Raw genomic sequence first — 20,835 nt, 5'->3', positions numbered from 1 at the left:
TGGGGGCTGCTTCCGACTTCTGCAGCCCCGTTTTTCCCCTTCTCTGCCTGCCCGAACCACCTGATTGTTGGTGACACTTTAAATTAAGACTTCCGGCCCGCGCCGGAGCCCTGATTTAATGAGGCAGTTGTTGGATGTCATTTAATAAATCCCGGTTGTGCATCAGGACTTGTTTGCCACGGGGCGGGGGGGACGTGACAGGCACAGCCCAGCCTGTCCCCTCAGCCAGGAGGGATTTGGGATCCTTCAGCAGCCAGGAGGGGATTTGGGATCCTTTGGCAGCCAGGAGGGGATTTGGGATCCTTCAGCAGCCAGGAGGGGATTTGGGATCCTTTGGCAGCCAGGAGGGGATTTGGGATCCTTTGGCAGCCAGGAGGGATTTGGGATCTTTCAGCAGCCAGGAGGGGATTTGGGATCCTTTGGCAGCCAGGAGGGGATTTGGGATCCTTCAGGGAGCATTTAGGAGTGGGTGATCAGGCCAGCGTGTGTCAGGGCTGTTCTTGGAAGGAGAAAATCCCATAAATTCTGGGTATTCCTCAGAGCTTGTGCCTGCTGGAGTTCTGGAAGGGATTGTCAGGATCCCTCTGTTCATCTACAGTGCTTTCAGCCCTTTTTTTTGTCGTTCTTAGGATTGGGCCAGACTTGGTTTGTGCTCTCTTGGCTTTGCAGGGAAAGATTCAGGAATCCAGAGCTTTCTCCCTCTTTTCTTCTGGATTTGCTTCCTTGGCAAGGGCACGGCCAGAGAGCCGGGCTGAGGGGAGGAGGTCAGGCCCCAGATGTGGAATATCCGCTGGTTTTGGGGGGGTTGCTCCTCTTTGTGTGCAGGTGACACAAACAAACAGCGGCAGGGCCTGCTGCACACCTGTAACCCCATCCCAAAGGAAAAGGGATCCCGGCAGGGCTGGGGCTGATGGGCAGAACCAAACGGGGCCGTTTCAGTCAGCGCAGCCCGGAGAGTTTGGTTCTCCCTCTTTGTAAACAAAAGCGCAGAAACTATCGCCAGTGCATCGTTCATTTCCTTCTGCTTTGCCCCAAATCGTGGCACTTTGCCTCATTTTGGCCTCTGCCTCGGCGATTGTGTTTGCATGAATCCCTCACCCGTTCCCACTCCCGTGGATGCCGATGGAAAGGCTTTTTTCCTCTGGAAGAAAATGCTGTTTATCCTTCCCACAGCGTTTATCCCTCACCTGCTGACCCTTTGTCAACCTTCTCCAGGAGGAGCTGGGATTTAAAGCCGGAGCTTCTCTTTTTGTGGGTTTAAATCAGGGCCCAGCGTGGAAATCCCACATTTTCTGTTCTCAGCTCCTCCTCCCCACCCCGTTCCTGTGCATGGCACTGAAACAAAGCTGATAAAACCTTATCAAACCTTATCAAACCTTATCAAACTGCCTTACATCTTCCAGGGATGGGCCTACAGAGACCCCGAACCACCCCGTGGTCTGAAGTTCTCATTGCTAGGCTTGGCTTATCCCAAGGCTGGCTGGAACGAGCACGTCAGCATTTGGGATGCTCAAATTCCTGCTCCCTGATAAACCCCAGCTCCAGCTCGAGTTTAGCCTGTCTTGGGCTCAAGTTCTATCTTTTTTGGGCTGGAGTTTTACCGTTTTTGGGCTGGAGTTTTGGCCTTTCCTGCACTCAAGTTTTGGCCTTTCTTGGGCTCATGTTTCAGCCTTTCTTGGGCGCAGGTTTTAGCTTTTATTTGGCTCAAGTTTTGGCCTTTCTTGGGCTCAAGTTTTTTTGACTCGAGTTTTAGCTTTTATTGGGCTTGAGGTTTAGCCTTTCTTGGGTTCAAATCTTGGCCTTCCTTGGGCTCGAGTTTTAGCCTTTTTTGGGGTTGAGTTTTATCTTTTATTGGGCTGGAGTTTTGGCCTTGCTGGGCTGGAGTTTTGGCCTTGCTGGGCTGGTTTTCCTGGGGGCAGGGGCGAGCTGAGCCCTGCCGCGCCTGCTGCCGCTGCTGAGCGCTGTGATCAGCTCAGAGCCCCGGGAAACGGCAGAATATTCCAGAAACGAGGTCAATCCCTGCTCCTGGCGGGACTTTGGACCACGTGTGCTGTGTCCCGCCGGGGTTTGGTGTCGTTCCCCCTCCGGAAGCTCCGGATTCCCGTTTTTTGTGCGGACAGGAGGTTTTTCTCCTCCGCATAATGACCAGGGCAGCATTAATCAGGCGGGGCTTTACTGCCGCTGATCCGCGGGCACCCGCAAAGCCCCGGCAGCAGCCGGTCCATACATTAACTCTGCTCTGCCTTAATCTCGGGTTTAAGACTGGCTCGCAGCGAGGCAGGGACAGGAGCAGGCAGGACACGGAGATTTTCCCGGGATCTCTCAGGTGCAAAGGCTGGCAGGGCTCAGGGCAGGTAAAGCCCGGGCTGGGCTCTGCTTTTTGGGGTTCAGCTCTTCCCCGCAGTCCCAAACGTTGCGCAAAGACACCCGCAGAGCCCCGGCAGCAGCCGGTCCATACATTGACTCTGCTCTGCCTTAATCTTGGGTTTTAGACCGGCTCATATTGAGGCAGGGACAGGAGCAGGCGGGACACGGAGATTTTCCCTTATAGGGCTCAGGGCCGATAAAACCCGGGCTGGGCTCTGGTTTTGGGGGTTCAGCTTTTCCCCAGAGCCCCAAACCCCGTGCCAAGGTCCCTGTTCCTCGCTGAGCCGGAGGGTGGGAGCAGAGCTGGGATCCGAGCCTGGAGCGGGATGGGATCGGGATGGGACTGGGATGGGATTGGCATGGGAGTGGGATGGGATCGGGAAGGGATCTGGGATCGGGATGGGAGCAGGATGGGATCGACATAGGATCAGGATGGGAGCGGGATAGGATCGAGATGGGATCCAGATGGGATCCAGATGAGATCGGGATGGGATTGGGATCTGAGATCGGGATGGAAGCAGACTGGGAGCGGGATGAGAGTGGGATAGGATCGGGATAGGATCGGGATGGGATCTGGGGTCAGGATGGGATTGGGATGGGATCGAGATGGGATAGGGATGGGAGCGGGATGGGATCGGGACCTGGGATCAGGATGGGAGCGAGATAGGATCAGGATGGGTTCGGGATGGGATCCAGATGGGATCGGGATGGGATTGGGACCTGAGATCGGGATGGGAGCGGGCTGGGAGTGGGATGGGAGCGGGATAGGATCGAGATAGGATCCGGATGGGATCGGGATGGGATCCAGATTGGGATGGGGCTGGGAGCGGGACGGGATGGGGCCGGGAGGAGCAGCCGGGGCAGGAGCGCGGGCGCTGTCCCCGCTGCCGGCAGCGCTGACAAGTGCCAGCTGTGCGCGGGTGTCCCCGCTTGTCACTGCCCAGCGCCTGCCACAGCCAATCTGTGTCCTAATCGCCAGCAATTAACACGAAACACTTTCGCCCCTCGCTCCCCCCGCCCCCGGCGCGGACACCGGGCCCGGAGCTCGGGATGAAGGGAGGGAAAAGAGCCCCCCCAGCGCCGACCCTCTCCCCCTTCACTTCCCACTAACTCAGCGCAACCAATTAGGCATCTGACACCCGCGCGGGCTGACAAATTGTTTCTGTCATCTGCTCTCTGTCTTTCATTAAACGGGAGGCGGAGGGGGGCTCGCGAGGGGAGGGGGCGGGAGATGTGATCTCCCATGCTTAGCGAGGCCAGATACATTAATTACAAAACGGCCATTTGCGGCATGAAAATGCATTAATTAAATTTATGCAATCATTATCTTTAAATAGTCATATCTTGAAAATGATCAGCCCTTCCTGAGTCTTCCCTCTCCTCCGCTAAGTATCTCTAATCCCTTTTCCAGCGTTTATCTCGGGATCGGCAGCGCCTTGTGTGCTTTTAAACTTCTGCGGCAGGAGATGCCTCCAAAACTCCACTCGAGCCGTCGAGGGAGTGGCAGCCGCGCTCCTGCCCGTGGCACCGCAGCCAGGACGGGAACGGAGCGAGGATTTGCTGTTTTTTGTAGCTTTTGGACCAAGATATTCTCATACAAGTCTCGTGGCTCGGCCGGGAGTTGTGGGGTTAAGGAATGAAGTTGTCGCGTCTGTGCGGGAGGGCGCGGGATGCGCTGCGGATCCGCGAGGTGGATGCGGGGCTGTTTTCCTTGGAAAAGGTTTGATTTCAGTGCGGCAGCGCCCTGGCACAGGCGCGGCTGTGGCAGCAGCCGGCCGCCTTCCATCAGGGCATCTTCTGCCCCTCAAAAACCTCTCCTGGTTCCAGGCCATCGGTGGCGTCCGTGAGATATTAAAAAAAAAAAAAAAAAAAAAAAAAAAAGGTTTAAAAAGAGGCGTTTAGGCGTTTTGTTGCTCTGATGACCCAGATCGCTTCGTGGTGGCTTGGCTTTGTCATTCTAATATATATTTTAATTCGGAGCACTTTCAGAGGTGGCCAAAAACTCAAATTGTGCCCTCGAGGGAGCGGGAAGGGCGGCGAGTGAGGCGTTAACCCAGGAGCTTCTGCTTTCCCCCCTCGTTGTTCCGAGGCTTCCCCCGGTTGTGATGAGCACACAAATAAACAATCACCGGGAATTCAGCGGGGTTTGCGCCGCCACCCTAGGTACGGCAGAGCCCAGATACCCGGGGAGGGATTCATCTCATGCCCTGCTCAAGTAAGCATCTCGAAGTCGGCAGGAAAATTCCATCCGAGCGGCTTTTGGAGAGCGGGGGGACCCGGGCAGGGACGGGATCTAAGCCCCGCTCCCTCGGGCCTTTCGTGGCGCTGCGGGGGAAAGGTTTTGCTCTGCTCTTTGTATGCCTGCGCCGTTTTTAATCAATCCTGTCGGGTTTTATTCCCCAAATCGGCAATTCCTGGTGGGGCAGTGCCCGGTCAGACCGGGGTGTTCGGACCCCGGAGTTTGGGATTAGGGCCAGGCGGAATTTGGGGTGACGGCAGTGACTCCTGCCGGGTTTCTCCCATCGGACGGGCAGGAATGAGCTCTGGGATTTCAGAAATCGCCTCGGGCGGTGCCTGTCGTGCCCAGAGATTCCCTCGAGCTCCGCACCGGGCAGCTCGGGGTGGAACTGGGGCTGTTGGGACCCGGCACGGCGGGAGCAGCGTGGGGGCGGTGGCAAGCAGGGGACACAAAGGGCTCCTTTTCCCTGGAGCGTCCTCGGGAATGGCCCTTCCTGGAGAGAAGGGAAAAGCCTGGCCTGGGGGCAGGAGAGGTGTTTGAGCTGCAACATCTGAGCTCCAGGGCGGTGCTCTTTTCTCCTGGATTTCAGCGCGGATCCCGCTTCCTTCCGTGCTTTTTCCCGCTACCCCAGCAGGCTCTGCTCCGCGCTGGATGCGGCTCCTTCATCCCCGATTCCCGGTTTTCTGGGAGGATTTGGAGGGTCACGTTCGGGACGAGCCAGCAGCTCCTGAAACCTCAGCAGCAGAGAGGGCTCCGGAGGGACGGGAGGGCTGGGAGCGGCATTTCCTTGGATTCGGGAGCTGGGATTTTCCTTTGGGTGAAGGAAAAAGAGGCTCTGACTTTAAAAATTCCCCTCCGTGGCAGCCCCAAAAAACCCAACCGGAGCCGAGGCGCTGCCAGGATCCCCCGGGATCCTGCTCAGGCTTTGGGGAGGGCTGGGAAGAGAAACGCTCCCCTTAAAAACCGGGAATCGGGAAGGGGAGCGAGCAGGAGCTCGGCGCCGCTGATTTTCCCTTTCCTTGGGCAGCTGGGGCTGCTCGGTGCTCGGCCAGCGCTGCCCTTGCTGGGCTCATCAGCGCGATTTCATCGCCCTGACCTCTCCTGGCCGGCGCTGGGAGCCCCGCGGGCAGCGGCCGGGCTGAGCGGGTGTCTCTTACACCGCGCTTAAGCCGGGCTTAACTGATTACAGCCCTCGATAGATCAGAGGGAGCGGGGGAGGCAGAGAGGAGCCCGGGGCGGGGCTGGGACTATTGATGCCTTTTGGGGCTACCTAAAACAGAGCCAGACAAAATTAAGGGAAGAAAAAGCGCTTGTATTTACTGAAGGGCCTTCAGGTACATCTCGGGCAGACAAAGCCCCCCAGGGGCTACACCCAAAAATGGACCACGGCTCATGGGTTTTCACACTTTGATAACTCCGGTCCATTTGCATATTGGGGGTTAATCCTCCAATTCCAGCTTCAGCTAATGAAGTCATTTACTCCGAGCTTGCTCCCCCCATGTCCCTTTTGTTGAATTTCTCGGGGCCTGAGGCAGTGAGGTGTCCTTGATTGCCAGGCCTGGAGAGGAATTGTTGTGTCTGCCCAAAACGGGAGAGCAGCAGCTGACCCTGCGTGTGGAGTTTGGAGTTGTGCACTACAGAACCGCAGGGTTACAAACACACGGAACATAGAAAAGTTCAAACCCTCAGGCATCACCCTCAGCGCGGGGAGCCCGGCGCAGGGCCGGGCCTGTCAATGAGCCCACGGGGCTATCAGCGCACAGGGCTATCAGGGCACGGGGCTATGAGCCCACGGGGCTATCAGCCCACAGAGCTATCAGCGCACGGGGCTATCAGCTCACGGGGCTATCAGCCCACAGAGCTTTCAGCGCACGGGGCTATCAGTTCACGGAGCTATCAGCCCACGGGGCTATCAGCGCACGGGGCTATCAGCCCACGGGGCTATCAGCTCACGGAGCTATCAGCCCACGGGGCTATCAGCGCACAGGGCTATCAGCTCACGGGGCTATCAGCGCACGGGGCTATCAGCCCACGGGGCTATCAGCCCACAGAGCTTTCAGCGCACGGGGCTATCAGCCCACGGGGCTATCAGCTCACGGAACTATCAGCCCACGGGGCTATCAGCGCACGGGGCTATCAGCGCACGGGGCTATCAGCCCACGGGGCTATCAGCGCACGGGGCTATCAGCGCACAGGGCTATCAGCTCACGGGGCTATCAGCCCACGGGGCTATCAGCCCACGGGGCTGTCAGCCCACGGGGCTATCAGCGCACGGGGCTATCAGCCCACGGGGCTATCAGCGCACAGGGCTATCAGCTCACGGGGCTATCAGCGCACGGGGCTATCAGCTCACGGGGCTATCAGCGCACGGGGCTATCAGTGCACGGGGCTATCAGCCCACGGGGCTGTCAGCCCACGGGGCTATCAGCGCACAGAGCAGCCTCGCCCGGGGCCAGGCGCTGGGACCCGCGGGGGATCCTTTGTGGTGCAGCTCCTTTGGCACTGACAGAGGCTCCCCCGCACTCCCCGGGCACGGGGGGGGCCTGGAGCGGGCTCAGAGTATCCCAGGAAATCTCCTTTGGAAGCTCCATCAGCTCCCCCCGCGGGGCTGCACTGCCGGGATCGGGAATGAGAATGGAGCGAGGGAGAGGAGGGACAAGGGAGGAAGAGAAGAGGAGACCTTGCCGTGGATTCGGGTCTGGCTTTGTCAGAGGAATAAGAGAAGTTCCTAAAGCAGCTGGAATTTGCTGAGACCCCTCGGTGCCGCTCTGGCAGCCTCCACAGGTTTTGGGCTGTTTCATGGGGAACCTTGGGGTGTTTGCTCCTTTCTCGGCGTTTTGTATCCCTCACCAAGAACCCAAAGCTTCTCCTTCCCCACCTGCCCCCAGCGGGCCTGAGCTGACCCGAAAATGGACCCAAAAATGCAGAACAAAAGCCACAAGCCCGACCCATTTCCAACCCCAAATCTTCCCCCAGTCCTTCCATTGGTCTGGAAGCGTTTGGGAATTCCATTTTTCCGTGGTTCTGCCTTCCTGCTTTCTCTCCCAGGTGACTTTGTCCCAAAACTCCAGGAGCAAGGATTGGTATTCCTGCCCCGGATACTCGGGGTGAAATGTCCCAGGGACGCTTCCCATTCCACCAGGCGGATTTTCCCACCCAGCTTCTCCCTTCTGAAATATTCACGGGGAAATGCAAGGTTAAACCCGCGGAGGATGGAAACAGCACCAGGGTGGAGTTTGTTTGTGGCGACTCAGAAATCGGGAGGCTGGGGCAGCTCCGTTTGCTGAGCAGCACATCGGGGCAGCCCGGGCTTGATCCTGGGTTTTCTTTAGAAAATGTCTCAGGATCCCAATGAAATCGGGGAAAACGCCCGGTGCTGATGTGCCGTGAGACAAAGCATGGTGCTGATGGGTGGTGAAGCACAAAAATCCCTTCCCCGAGGGGAGCTGCGTGCCCGGCAGCGCCTGGAAATCGGAGCCCTGTGAGAGTTCGGGGTGTGGAGGTGCTCCTTGGCCCCTTGGCTGGAGCCTCTCCCGGTTCCGGGAGGGAGGAGCTCCTCTCTCCCGGCGCTTCCTGGTCGCTGAAATCGGTGTCCATAACCTGGGACCCCGCTGGCCTCCCCAGCCCCCACTCCACAAAACATCTTTGTGTTTCCTCCCTGGTGATCCAGCCTGGCCAGGCCTTTGCTTCCCGCTTTTCTCTGGGAAATGCAGAGTTTGGTGTCCCAGGGCAGAGTTTGGTGTCCCAGAGCAGAGTTTGGTGTCCCAGGTCAGGGACAATGGCTCGTGTTTCTGAGTGGAGTCTGGTGTCCCACAGCAGAGTCTGGTGTCCCAGAGCCAGAGACCATGGCTCATGTTTCTAAGCAGAGTTTGGTGTCCCAGGGCAGAGTTTGGTGTCCCAGGTCAGGGACCATGACTCGTGTTTTTGGAGCAGAGTTTGGTGTCCCAGGTCAGGGACCATGGCTTGTGTTTTTGGAGCAGAGTTTGGTGTCCCAGGGCAGAGTTTGGTGTCCCAGGTCAGGGACCATGGCTCGTGTCCCCAGACCAAGCAGCTTTTGATGTAATTTCTGCTCTTCCCCTCCCGATCCCGCTTCTCCTGTGGGATTTCTCGGAGCCCTCAGTGGATGTTTGACCCCGCAGTGCTCCCGATTCCCTCGTGGGATCCCCGCTGCTCCTTCCCGCGCCGAAGCCGTTCCTCTCCCCCTCCGGCTGAGCCCTTCCCACTCTTTCCGCATAGCTTAGAGCCTTTTCCTCAGACCTTGTCTGTGATTTGTACATCCCTACAGAAGCAGGGTGCCCAAAACAAGATGCAGTGCTCCCGCTGGAACCTCACCATAGCCCTGAACAATCAGGTAACAACCTCCCACCGCCTCCCCCCGCTCCTCCTCCTCCTCCTCCCTCGCAGCCCCCATGGCTCCGCTGTGCCGCAGCTCCATCGCATCCCCGGCTCCATCCCACCCCCGGCACCTCCCCAAGCCCTCTCCATCGTCGGTGTGTGGCGGCTTCCATCCATCCAGCGGAGCAGGGCCATTTTAGGGCACAGGCGCTCATCTCCATGTCACCTGCCGTGTCCCAGCGCCCTTCCCCGCGGTGCCGGAGCGTCCCTCGGGGTTTGGAGCCGCGGGACGGCGCCGCTGGCATGCGGGGGTTGGTTTTTGCTGTTTGGGGCCGCTCTGGAGGGCTCTGGTGCGATGTGGCCCGGGGGTGTAGGGGATGCAGGATTCAGGCACATTGCGTTCCGTTCCCAGCTCTCCACGTGTTTCCCAGCCGAGGTTTGGGGTTGGAAGTTGGGGTTTTGCAGCTCCCCAGCAGCAGCCCTGGAGCCGGCCCGTATCAGGAGGAGCTGTGGGGTTCTGGGGGCTCCTCGTCCCCTCAGCTCCTGGAGGGGGGATGAACACCCGGGGGGGCGAGGCCAGGGAGCAGCCCCGGGTTTGTCAACCTTGAATCGCCCCAAAATCCGAGTGGAGGCCTCGATCACACTCGAGAGAGGCAGGGCTGAGCTCGAGGACAGCGAGGTAACCCCAGAGGGAATCGCTGGGCTTGGAAAACACCCCCAGGCTCCTCAGGAGCACCCCCTGCCCAGCAAACCCCACCACTGAGCTCCAGCTTGCTCCAAACCCTGCCCGGCAGTGCCGCAGCACCCAAGGAGCTGCAGTGACCCGGATCAGGGATTTTCCAGGTGCAGGAAGGGTGAAGCACCCTCTGGATCTGCAAAGCAAATTTAATGGGTGCTCGGTTTGGAACGCTGGGATCCAGCTCAGCTGGCTGCGGTGATTTAGAAAATATTCGAAATTAATTGCTTGGTTTTGTGAGTGCAGTGTTAGTGATTGCTACACAAGTCATTTTAGTCCTACCTAGGGGCATATTTGCATATATTTATCCTCCTTTCAAGTGGAGATCTTTGGGGAAAGTGTATTTATCTCCTCCTAACTCTTTCTTCGGCTTTCAGCCGTCCTACAGTCACCTCTTCATTTTGTTCCCATTTAATGTATGTGTGGAATAATCGACTCTTCCTCTTCCCGCCAAGTGGAAATGAATCCACAGAGATCAAAAAGCATTACTGTGGGGAAGGGTTTTTCCTTCTGCCAGGAGCAGGGTGAGAGAGAAGGATGGGAAGGATTGAGCTGGGTCCCCCCCAAAACTGCCTGGGAGGGCAGGGCACGACCTGGAGAGGAGCTGGGGCAGCCAGGGGTGGCAGGGACCGAGCTCCCCCCTGGAAGAACTGGGAGAGCTTTGTTCTCCCTAAATCCCAAGGATCCAGCAGGTTTCCCAGCAGACAGGTTTGCCGTGCCCAGGGAAGGGAAGTGGGAACACCCCAAAGCTGGAGCCCAGGGAGATTTCAGCCTCCCCTGCAGGGAATTTCCTGGTGCTTCTTGCCTGGTGTGGCCCCAAAAAGTCCAAGGGATCCCACTGCCAGCCAGGGAAGGTTTGTCCCTGTTCCCAGGAAAGCAGCACCACAGCCCCAGGAGCCACAATGGCAGGAGCCCTTCCTGAGGTGTCCCTGGATGTCCCTGGTGTGTCCCTGGATGTGTCTATGGATGTCTCTGGATGTTCCTCAATGTGTCCCTGGGTGTGTCCCTGGATGTCCCTGGGTGTGTCCCTGGATGTCCCTGGGTGTCCCTGGGTGTGCCCCCATAGCGTCCAGGAGCCAACCCCAGGGGTCACCTGGGGATCCTGGAGAGCTTCTGGGGCAGGGCAGGAGCCGTGGTCACTCTGGGGATGTTGTAAGGAAGTTGTGGTCACTCTGTCATCTGTAGGGATGTTCCGGTCACTCTGGGGATGTTTTAGGGCAGGAGCCGTGGTCACTCCAGGATTTCCTGTAGGGCTGGAGCAGTGGTCACTCTGTGGATGTTGTAGAGCCGTGGTCACAGGAGCTGTGGTCACTCTGGGGATGTTTTAGGGCTGGAGCCGTGGTCACTCCGGGGCTGTCCCGTGTCCTCAGGAGCGACCGCCGGCTCTGCCAGGGCCAGGCCTGGCCACCAAACTCGGCTGCTGCCCTGCCCTTGTCCCTCTCTTATCTGTCCCCATCTCTGGGGTCCCCTCCGGCCCCCCTGCGCCCCAAAAGCGGATCCTGATTGCCCAGCTGGAAGGTCCTAATTGCGCTTCCCTCCCCAAAGCCGCCTCCCTTTATCATAAAGGGTGCACATTTCCCCCGCTGCAGCTTCCGCGGCCACAGGCCCTGAGGGCCAGCTCAGAAATGGAGGGAATTAATTACATTTTTTTAACTCCCCTCCTTTTCTAGTAGGGGAGAGAGCGATGAAACGTCCCGGGGGGAGCGGGGGGAGCTGCCAAGGAGGGTGGGGAGGGAGGGAGCAGCGGGAGGTGAGGGGGGAGCTGCTGCTTTCATCCAGGAGGGTCTTTGTGCATCAGCCTCGCACTCCAGGACCTCTCCCCGCTCGTCCCCACTGCAAAGGTGACCTCGGGAAAGGCAGGGGACGAGGCCCAAGGCTGCTGGCATTGACTCGGCCCCGAGAGCGAGCCCACGGATGGATTTGGGCCAGGGGAAGGGAGAGGATGGGGATGGGGAGGGAAAGGGCCGGTCCCGCTGTCAGCCCCGCTGATGGACAGCGAGCAGATCCCCCTGCAGATAAACCCTGGCAGATGTGGAGCGGGCATTGATTTTTAGTCAGGGATGATAATGCACCAAGAAGTAATAAATTAGAAGGCAGCAAGGTCACAGAGGGAAGGGAGAAGGACTTTGCATTCTTGAGGAGGGGATCCAGAGTTCAAAAGTGGCCTGGAAAATGAGTTTCTGCAGCTGGAGGGAGAAGCCAGGGGACGTGGGCCCGGGAGGGCTCTGCAGGGTTTGCCGTGCTGGGTGGAAGGAGGGAACGGGAGCCTCAGGTTCCCTCTCGATATTCCAAACCCCGTCACATCCTGGGATGGGGAAAATCAGATGTGCCCTCAGCTGGACCTGTGCAGAGCTCAGGGAGCTCAGCCCCAAATCCCCCTCAGCCTGTCCGGGAAGGGAATTCTCGGCCCCAAATCCCCCTCAGCCTGTCCAGGAAGGGAATTCTCAGCCCCAAATCCCCCTCAGCCTGTCTGGGAAGGGAATTCTCGGCCCCAAATCCCCCTCAGCCTGTCCAGGAAGGGAATTCTCGGCCCCAAATCCCCCTCAGCCTGTCCGGGAAGGGAATTCTCAGCCCCAAATCCCCCTCAGCCTGTCTGGGAAGGGAATTCTCGGCCCCAAATCCCCCTCAGCCTGTCCGGGAAGGGCAGGGGCTTCCAGCATTCTTGGAGAGGGACCAAAGATTTGGGGCTCAGCTGAGCTGTCAGGGTCCCCTTGGCCACCCCAAATCCATAGGAACATCCAGCTGGGATGCATCCCCTGCCCCAGAGGCAGCCATTCCCCACCCCGGCAGGGCTGGGAGGGAATCCCGGCATCCCGATGGATTCCCAGAGGGAAATTCAGCCCTTCCTTTCCCCTTCGGGCCGGGCTAAGCTGTCCCTCGGCAGGGGCAGGTCCCTGCAGGATCCCGGAGGGGGAGCAGGGACCGGGAACTCCACAGGGCCGGGGCTGCTGAGAGACTCCAGGGGCAGAGCTGAGCTCAGGAACCGCTCCTGATTCCCACCAGTTAAAGCCAATTCCTTTTTTTAGCGGCATTTGTGGGAGCATCTGCCCCGCTCCCTGAATTTGGAGTGTGAATCTGGGTTTCATTTGCCAGCCTTGCTTTACATCCCCTTTTTTTTCCTAAAAGGAAGTGTTAATGTGGCTCTCCCTGCCTTGGGGAGCCGGTTCTTTTCTCGGGGTAATCAGAAGCAGCTGGGGCACTCCGGGGCCGTGGCAGGGAGGGAGGGAGAGCAGCACAAACCCCGCTGCTCCCTGAGCGATTCCAGCGCGTGAAATCCTCTCTGCACCTGCAGGGCTCGGCTGGGCGGGCTCACAGCCCCGGCCAGGCAGCACTGCCCGGCCCGGACAGCTCAGGAAGGGCGAGGAGAAAGGGCAGAGCTTCCAGAAATAACTCACAACCCCCACGTCTGTGTTTTCCGCGCGTGTTTGTTGTTTTAAACAGGCGGTTTTGCTCGTGAATTTACTCCAGCCGTGGCTGGGGGCTCTGTGTGAGGGGCCTGGGTGTCCCTCAGGACACGGACCCAGCTCCTCCAGCCCAGGGGATGCTCCAGCCCGGAGGTCTCCCTGAACCCAGGGGATTGGGGCTGAGCCAGGCCAGGGTTTGTGGGCTTTAGGGGGAGCCCACAAATAACTCTGCAGCTGGAAGAGCCCCCCAGGCTGCCCTTCCGTGATTTCCCCACTCCGCAGAGCCGGGGGGTCCGTGTTGCACCCCCAGGACAGCTCAGCACCCCGGTCCTGGATGAACCCGCTCTCCTGAGTGTTAAACGCACTTTCCTCTCTTCATCCCCCCGTCCTTGGGCTGGGGAGCTCCATGGGGACATTTTTAGGGCTGAACATCCTCATGGAAGCCCCTTGGGGCTTAATCCATGCCACGAGGCTCTGGAGAGCCCATGAGGCTCTGCTAAGCTCTATGTGCAGACAGCTGAGCCGGGCTTAACTTGGGGGAGCAGCAGAGAAGTCTGAGCTCGGTGTAGGGTGGAAAGCTTGGAGGAGGAGGGGTCAGTGAGCCCGGGATGAGGGGGGAACGAGCCCGGGATGGGGGGGAACAAGCCCGGGATGGGGGGGAACGAGCCCTTCCCTCGCTCAAAGCTCATTCCCATGCCCCAGCCCCACACCCAGCCCAGCCCCGCGCTGGGGGTTAGATGGATTTTCCAGGATTTTACCCAACCCCCTCCACCCCCCGCTGCCGAGTTCCCCTCCTGGACAAATTCTCCTCCCGGAGCGGAGCCGGGAGGGGATTTTCCATCAAGGCAAAGCGTCTTTGCAGCACTCCCGAGCCCTTCCGGGGGGAGGAGGAGATGCTTTAGAAAGCAGAGGCCAGCTCGTGGCTGGGCATTCACCCCGGAGCCCGCTGGGGCAGGGAGGAGGGGCCGGGAAGGTGTCGGGGTGAGCAGGAAGGGGAGCCTCGGCCCCATAAACCCCCCCAGTGTCCTTCCCGAGAATGCAGCCCCGGCACAAAAGCTCACCAGGCCGCTGCTGGCGGATAAAGGGCTCATTTTACCACTTGCCAGGCTCCAAATATTTCCAATTTGCCACTTTAATTGATGTCAATAAGGTTATGCTAAATTCGGAGATTTGGAGCCGCTCGGCATCTGAGCGCCGGCCGGGCCCCCCGAGGTGACCGTCCCCTGTCCCCGCTCCCCCCGCCCCAGCCCGCGGCGGCTCCGACACGACCGAGAGGCTTCAGGAACCCCCGGCCCTTCCCCTGCGAACCCTTTCCACCCTTAACTCGGAATTACCCCGGGGAAATTCTGCTGATCCCTGGCGGGACCGGGGTCCCCGTGTGAAGGGCAGAGCCTCACCCCCAGCTCAGCCCCGGGAACAAATCTGGCATTTTTGCTGGGGAAAAAAAAAAAAAAAAAAAAAGGAGAAAAAAAAACACCAACAAAAACCCAATTAGTTCATCTGGTTCAGGTCTCAAAGCAGGAAGATTTTTGTGTGCAAATTCAATTACATTTTCCAACCGAGGGCTGAGAGGAGCCGGACCAGGACCTGTTACCCTTTAACATTTGGGGGCAAAGAGACCTCGGACGTTTCAGCCCCTGAAGCTGCATCAAAGCCAGCCAGGGTTTGATCTGCTTTGTGTGGGGACCTTTGCAAATCTGACTTCCCAAGAACGGGGCTGTCCTCACCGTCCCTTTGGGAAAATCGGGATTTTTCTCCTGATTTTCCGTGGCCCCTGTGCTCATCCCTGGCAGGGCAGCAAAATATCCTCAAAACCCGAGTGGGCTGAATGGAACTGCTGCATTCTGCCCGTTCAGGGCTCCAAGGAGAGCCCCGGCGGGGTTTGGGGGAGCAGAGCTCGGCTCTCCCGCCCGGCCAGCCCCGTGTGGGCGCTGTCCACGCCAAAGCACCGTTTTTGGGGCCGTTTTCCTCCCGCTCGGCCCCTGACGGTGCCTCGGTGTCTCTGCAGGTGATGAGCATCCTGAGCAACCCCAGCGGGGTCCCGCCGCAGCCCCAGGCCGATTTCTCGATCTCTCCCCTCCACGGCGGCCTGGACAGCACCAACTCCATCTCGGCCAGCTGCAGCCAGCGCAGCGACTCCATCAAGTCCGTGGAGAGCCTCCCGACCTCGCAGTCCTACTGTCCCCCCACCTACAGCACCACCAGCTACAGCGTGGATCCCGTGGCCGGCTACCAGTACGGCCAGTACGGCCAGAGTAAGTGCTGGGAGGAATTCCCCCATCCCGGGAAGGGCAGAAGCGAGGGAGGGAGTGGAGGATTGGATTTATACACCCAAATTCTGCCTTTTTGGGTGGGAGACCCCTGGAAGTTTGTCCTGCTGCTGGAAGTGAAATCTGCTCATGGGTTGCTCCTCCCCTGGCAGGTGAATCTGAAAACCCCAATGAAATGTTTTAGGTGAAACCTTTCTGTCAGCAAAGGGCAGCTCCCAGCCCCTTCTCACTTCCCCAAAACCAGCAGGACTGGCTCGCCCTGCTCAGCTGGGATTTGTAAAGCCGAGCTGAGTGTGTCCCTGCCTGCCCTGCCCTCCCCAGGCCGGGCTGGGAGCTTTTCCTACAGAGCGCATTTGGCAGCAGGGCTGGGAGTGCTGAGCCTGCCCTTGGGCAGGGACAGCCTGGCCCACGTGTGGTCCCTGCTGGGTGACAGGGACACCCCAGTCATGGGGTGCTGTTCTGGCTGGATGACAGGGACAGCCTGGCCAGAGGTGACAGGGACAGCCTGGCAGGGGTGACAGAGACAGCCTGGTCAGGGGGGTGTTGTCCCTTTTATTTGACAAAGACAGCCCAGTCAGAGGGTGCTGTCCCTTCTGGGTGACAGGGACAGTCTGGCTGGAGGTGACAAGGACAGCCTGGCCAGTGGGAGCTTTCCCACTTGGGTGACAGGGACAGGCTGGTAGGAGGTGACAGGGACATCCCGATCAGGGGGGTGTTGTCCTTTTTGGGTGGTCAGGGGGTGCTATCCCGGCCAGGTGACAGGGACAGCCCAGCCAGGTGACAAGGACACCCTGGCAGGAGGTGACAGGGACAGCCCGGCCGGGTGACAGGAACAACCTGGCAGGAGGTGACAGGGACAGCCCGAGGGGGTGACAGGGACACCCTGGCAGGAGGTGACAGGGACAGCCCGGCCGGGTGACAGGGACAGCCCCGCGGCCGGGGCTGTTCTCACCTGCCGCGTGTTCCCGGCCGCGGGGCCGCTCGCAGCGCCGCTGCCCCCGCGAGGGTTAAAGGTGCATCCTCTTCCTGCGGGCGCGCTCCCGCTGCCCGCAGCGTGTCCTCGGTGACCTCTCCTCCCTCGGCCGCGGCTCCCGGGCCGCTCTGGCCCAGCCCTTTAATGTCCTTAACGCGCGGCCTCAATGAGAACCGGCTGTGGCGGCAGACGGGATCAATAGCGGCCCCCCCGCCCCTCCTCTTTTTGTTTGTCGGGAGTTTGATCTGTGACCCCTCGACCTTCCCCTCGCTTCTGGATGCGGGGCTGGACACACGTGCTATTGATAAAAATCTTAAACAAATTCCGATACCATGTATTTCCAATAAAGATTCCCTTGGGCGAGGCGTTAGTCACACCCATGTGTGTAAAAAATAAAATAAGGGGGCGAGCTGCGCTCGGGCGAGAGGGGGAAGGAGAAAGGAGGGTTTGTCTCGCTTTGCTGCAGGAATTTTTGCTCGAGCTGCTCGCACAGTTTGTGTTGCTTCCCGGGCCCCCCGTCCCGGTTTCTGTCACCCCGTTGGTGACGAGCTCTCTGCAGCTCGCCTCGGTAATTAGTGCTGCAGTTGACCTTGGAAGAACGACATTTTTTCCTGCCTTTCCCCGCGCCTGTTTGCTTTGCAGATAATTCCAGTTCCCCCTCCTTTTGGGCTCTTCTCTTCCCTTGAAATTCTGTTTTAACGCCTGTCGGCGTGAGGTGACCCCACGGGGTCATTTATTCAGATCAGGTGCTCCTTCCTCCTCTGATGTGGCACAAGAGCATCAAAACTATTTTTAGGTGCATCAAAAGCTATTTTTAGGTGCTAAACTATATTAATTTCATAATGCAAAGTATAATTTGGATCCTGTATAATGTAATGGTGTATATAATGTGATGTAATTAATGGTATATTATGGTATATATATAATGTAATTATATGAAAATAATATAATATAATATAATATAATATAATATAATATAATATAATAGCATTATATTATATTTATATAATATATAAAATATATTATATAAATATATTATAATATATATTGTAATAAATTATAATAATATATAATATATTTATACAATATAAAAATATATTATATAATGTAATTAATATAAGTGATATTATAGGAATGGGGGTTCTGAGGTTGGGGCAGGCTCTGTGTAACAGGGGACACACCCAGGATTTTGGGTGGCCTCTGAACCTGGCCTGCAGAGAATCCCCCTCCTCCCACCTCTCCTTATTCCCAGTTTTACACAAACAAACCCAGCCTCACTCTCCCTCTCACTTAAACCAACAAACAAACACCTCCCGTAAATTTCTGGGTTTATTTTGGCTTCTGCCCCATTGAACCAACAAACCCCATCCCTGATTTCTGGCCTGGGATCCCCTGGTGCCTGTGGGTTTTTCCCACCGGCACAGCAAGGAATATTTGGGGTTTTTGGGGAGGATGGGATTGCCATGGGATTGCCTCCTGGCAGGAGGCTGGAGCTGGGGGAGGTCGGGCTCTGCTCGCAGGGAACGAGGGACTGGACAAAAGGAAACGGCCTCAAACGGCACCAAGGGAGGTTCAGGTTGGATTCTGGGGGAAATTCCTGCGTGGAAAGGGGCTCAGGCGGGCATGGGCTGCCCAGGGAGATGCCATCCTTGGAAATGTCCCAAAAAATGGATCCAGTGCTCGGAGACAGGGATTGGGGATGGGCAGTGCCGGGTTCAGGTCTGGACTCGATGATCTCAGGGGGCTTTTCCAAGCTCCGTGACGATTCCAGGATTTTGTGGGCTCCACCTGCTCGCCCCCCTCCATCCCCCAGGGCCACCCAGCACGGGTGACACCGGGGACAGCGCCACCACCACGCACCCGGGGCGCCCCAGCAGTCAAATCCCTGAAATACCAGGGAAAGTTCTGGATGGCAGGGACCCCGTGGAAGGTGGAGGGAGCACACGCAGCATTCCCGAGCGTGCTGCTGCTCCCGTTGGGTTATCCCGGGATCCCTCCCGCTCCCAGAGCCGCTCCAGCCCCGCCCGGGGGGAGCGGGGCCGGCGGATCCGCCGCTCCCAGAGGCCGGGGCCGTGTTAATGATGCCGGTGATGGAACGCGGGAGCGTGAAGGGAATTCTAATGGATCTGCCAAGTCTAATCAGGATTGGTGCGTGGAAGGGGCTCCTCTGGGGCCCGCCGCTGACAGGACGTTGATGGCTGAGATTTGTTTACTCATTGGCAGCGATCGGGCCGCTCCTGCCAGCTCCTGATTAATCTAATTGGGGCCATTAGAGGCGCGGAGGGGGACTTTGACTGAAGCCCGGCTAATGAGCAGTGTCACCGTCCTGTCCCAGCCCTGTCCCCCTCACCCCGGGGCAGCCGCGGGAGCTGGGACCTGCCGTCCCCTCCGGGGCTGGGGCTGCTCTCCCTTCCCAGATGGAAGCGAGGGAAGAGGTTTCCGTGGGGTGCAGGGAGGCAGAGCTCACAGCCGTGAGTCAGCAGTGGGCGAGGCAGCTGCGAGCCCAGACCCGGGCAGCTTCCACCGAAATCTCTGGTCAGCAGCAGCAGCCGGAGCGGCAGCCTGGAAGGTTTATCCCGAACCTCCAGGCTCAGCTCCCTCTGAACCCCCTTTTCCATGGCGGAATTTCAGCTTTTTCCAGGTGTTCATGGAGAGAATCGAGGGCCCCCCCTCCCCTCAGCTGTGCTGAGCCCCAGCAGGGCCAGTCCTGCTCCTGGCAGCTCCAGCCGAGCTCTGAGCCCTTCCTGGGGGAGCAGGAGGTCCCTGGTGTGTGTGACAGCCCCATCCCAGCTCTGAGCCCTTCCTGGGGGAGCAGGAGGTCCCTGGTGTGTGTGACAGCCCCATCCCAGCTCTGAGCCCTTCCCGGGAGAGCAGGAGGTCCCTGGTGTGTGTGACAGCCCCATCCCAGCTCTGAGCCCTTCCTGGGGGAGCAGGAGGTCCCTGGTGTGTGTGACAGCCCCATCCCAGCTCTGAGCCCTTCCTGGGGGAGCAGGAGGTCCCTGGTGTGTGTGACAGCCCCATCCCAGCTCTGAGCCCTTCCCAGGAGAGCAGGAGGTCCCTGGTGCTGCCCTGCAGGGCTGAAAGGGGTCACTGCGTGTCCCCCGTGTCCTCACTGTCCCTTTCCCCCACAGCTGCCGTGGATTACCTGGCCAAGAACGTCAGCCTGTCCACGCAGCGCCGCATGAAGCTGGGCGAGCACTCGGCCGTGCTGGGGCTGCTGCCGGTGGAGACGGGCCAGGCCTACTGAGAGCCCCACCCGCAGGGACCTCTGGAGAGCCCCGCCGGCTTCCAGGGATCCTTCCTGACCCATTCCACCCCAGCTGCCGAGGAGATGAGAAAGAGGGGGGAGCTCTCCCAGAACCCGGCTCCTCCAGAGCATTCCAGAGGCAAGTCCGGCCTCCGGGGCCTGACTCCTCCTGTGGCCAGAGACAACGGGCTGGGTGCATTTATCAACCCTGGTCCAGCCCTCCCTCCAAACCCCCTGGCCACGGCATCCCCCACGCTCCAGGACTTGCCATTCCCTGGGTAGCTGGCATAGTCAAAGCCAAATTGAGCGCTTTGTTGTTTTGTTTTTTTTTTTTTTCTTTGCAAAGGAAAAAAAAAGTTTCATTTTGTTTCCTTTTCTTTCCGTTGCTGTAAATTTGGTGAATGTTGTATAGGAAGGAATAACCCAGCTGAGCATTAAGGGTGATGTAAATCAGGACCACGGAAGACCAATGGACCAAATATAAGGACTTGTTTAAGAAACAAACAAACAAACAAACTGCAAAGACAAATGAAAGCAGAAAAACATTTATTCAAGGGACAGCAAATTTCCCCAGCCCAGCTTATCCTCCCTCCTCACCGGTGGCTTCCCAATGCAGGACTGGATGGGCCAGATCGCTGCTAAGCAGTGCTGGGATGGAATTCCAGCCAGCCTGGGATCTTTGGAAAACGGAAACAGCTGCAGGAGGAGCGGAGAAGGAGGGCACGGGTGACACTCACTGCTCCTCTGAGGGACAATCCAGACCCGAGTGTCACCACCAGGCCACGGCAGCAGAGCGGCGGCAGCGGGGACAGCGCTGGCCTGGCATGAGGAGGGGCTGCGGACACACCCTGGGGACATGGGGCAGGGCTCCTGGTGGCCCTGCTGGCCCTGAGCTGGCCATGGGAGCAAAGACCAGAGGGCAGAGCCAGGAACTCACTGAGCAGAGCTGGGTTCAGCCATGGGAGTCGCCTGGAAGGGAGCGGAGCTGGGCCTGGAAGTGCTGCCCTGCCCAGAACGTGGAGCCAGGACAGAGCAGCTGAGGTGTTTCTGCAGCGGCCAGGATGGGAAGGTGCTCCCAGCTGCCCCTCTCCTCTCTGCAGGGATGGGATTCACCTTCCCAAGGCATTCCCTGTGCTTTGCTCCATCCATCCATCCATCCATCCATCCATCCATCCATCCATCCATCCCTCATCCATCCATCCATCCATCCATCCATCCATCCATCCATCCATCCATCATCCATCCATCATCCATCCATCCATCC

General features: G+C 58.5%; 1 protein-coding gene across 1 annotated transcript in view; it reads left to right on the top strand.

The window, feature by feature from the left end:
• Positions 1-19,575, top strand: part of PAX7 (paired box 7) — a 119,075-nt gene extending 99,500 nt beyond the window's left edge. Inside the window, exons 9-11 of the mRNA XM_053962945.1 lie at positions 8,892-8,957; positions 15,090-15,336; positions 19,456-19,575. Of these exons, the coding sequence (XP_053818920.1) occupies positions 8,892-8,957; positions 15,090-15,336; positions 19,456-19,571 (429 nt within the window). The 3' untranslated portion in view covers positions 19,572-19,575. The remainder of the gene's footprint in view (positions 1-8,891; positions 8,958-15,089; positions 15,337-19,455) is intronic.
• The last annotated feature ends 1,260 nt before the right edge of the window (positions 19,576-20,835 follow it).

Source organism: Vidua chalybeata, chromosome 22 (genome assembly GCF_026979565.1).
Source record: "Vidua chalybeata isolate OUT-0048 chromosome 22, bVidCha1 merged haplotype, whole genome shotgun sequence".
Classification (NCBI taxonomy): Eukaryota; Metazoa; Chordata; class Aves; order Passeriformes; family Viduidae; genus Vidua; species Vidua chalybeata.
Note: the sequence above shows the minus strand (reverse complement) of the source record. Positions and strands in the feature narration are given on the sequence as shown.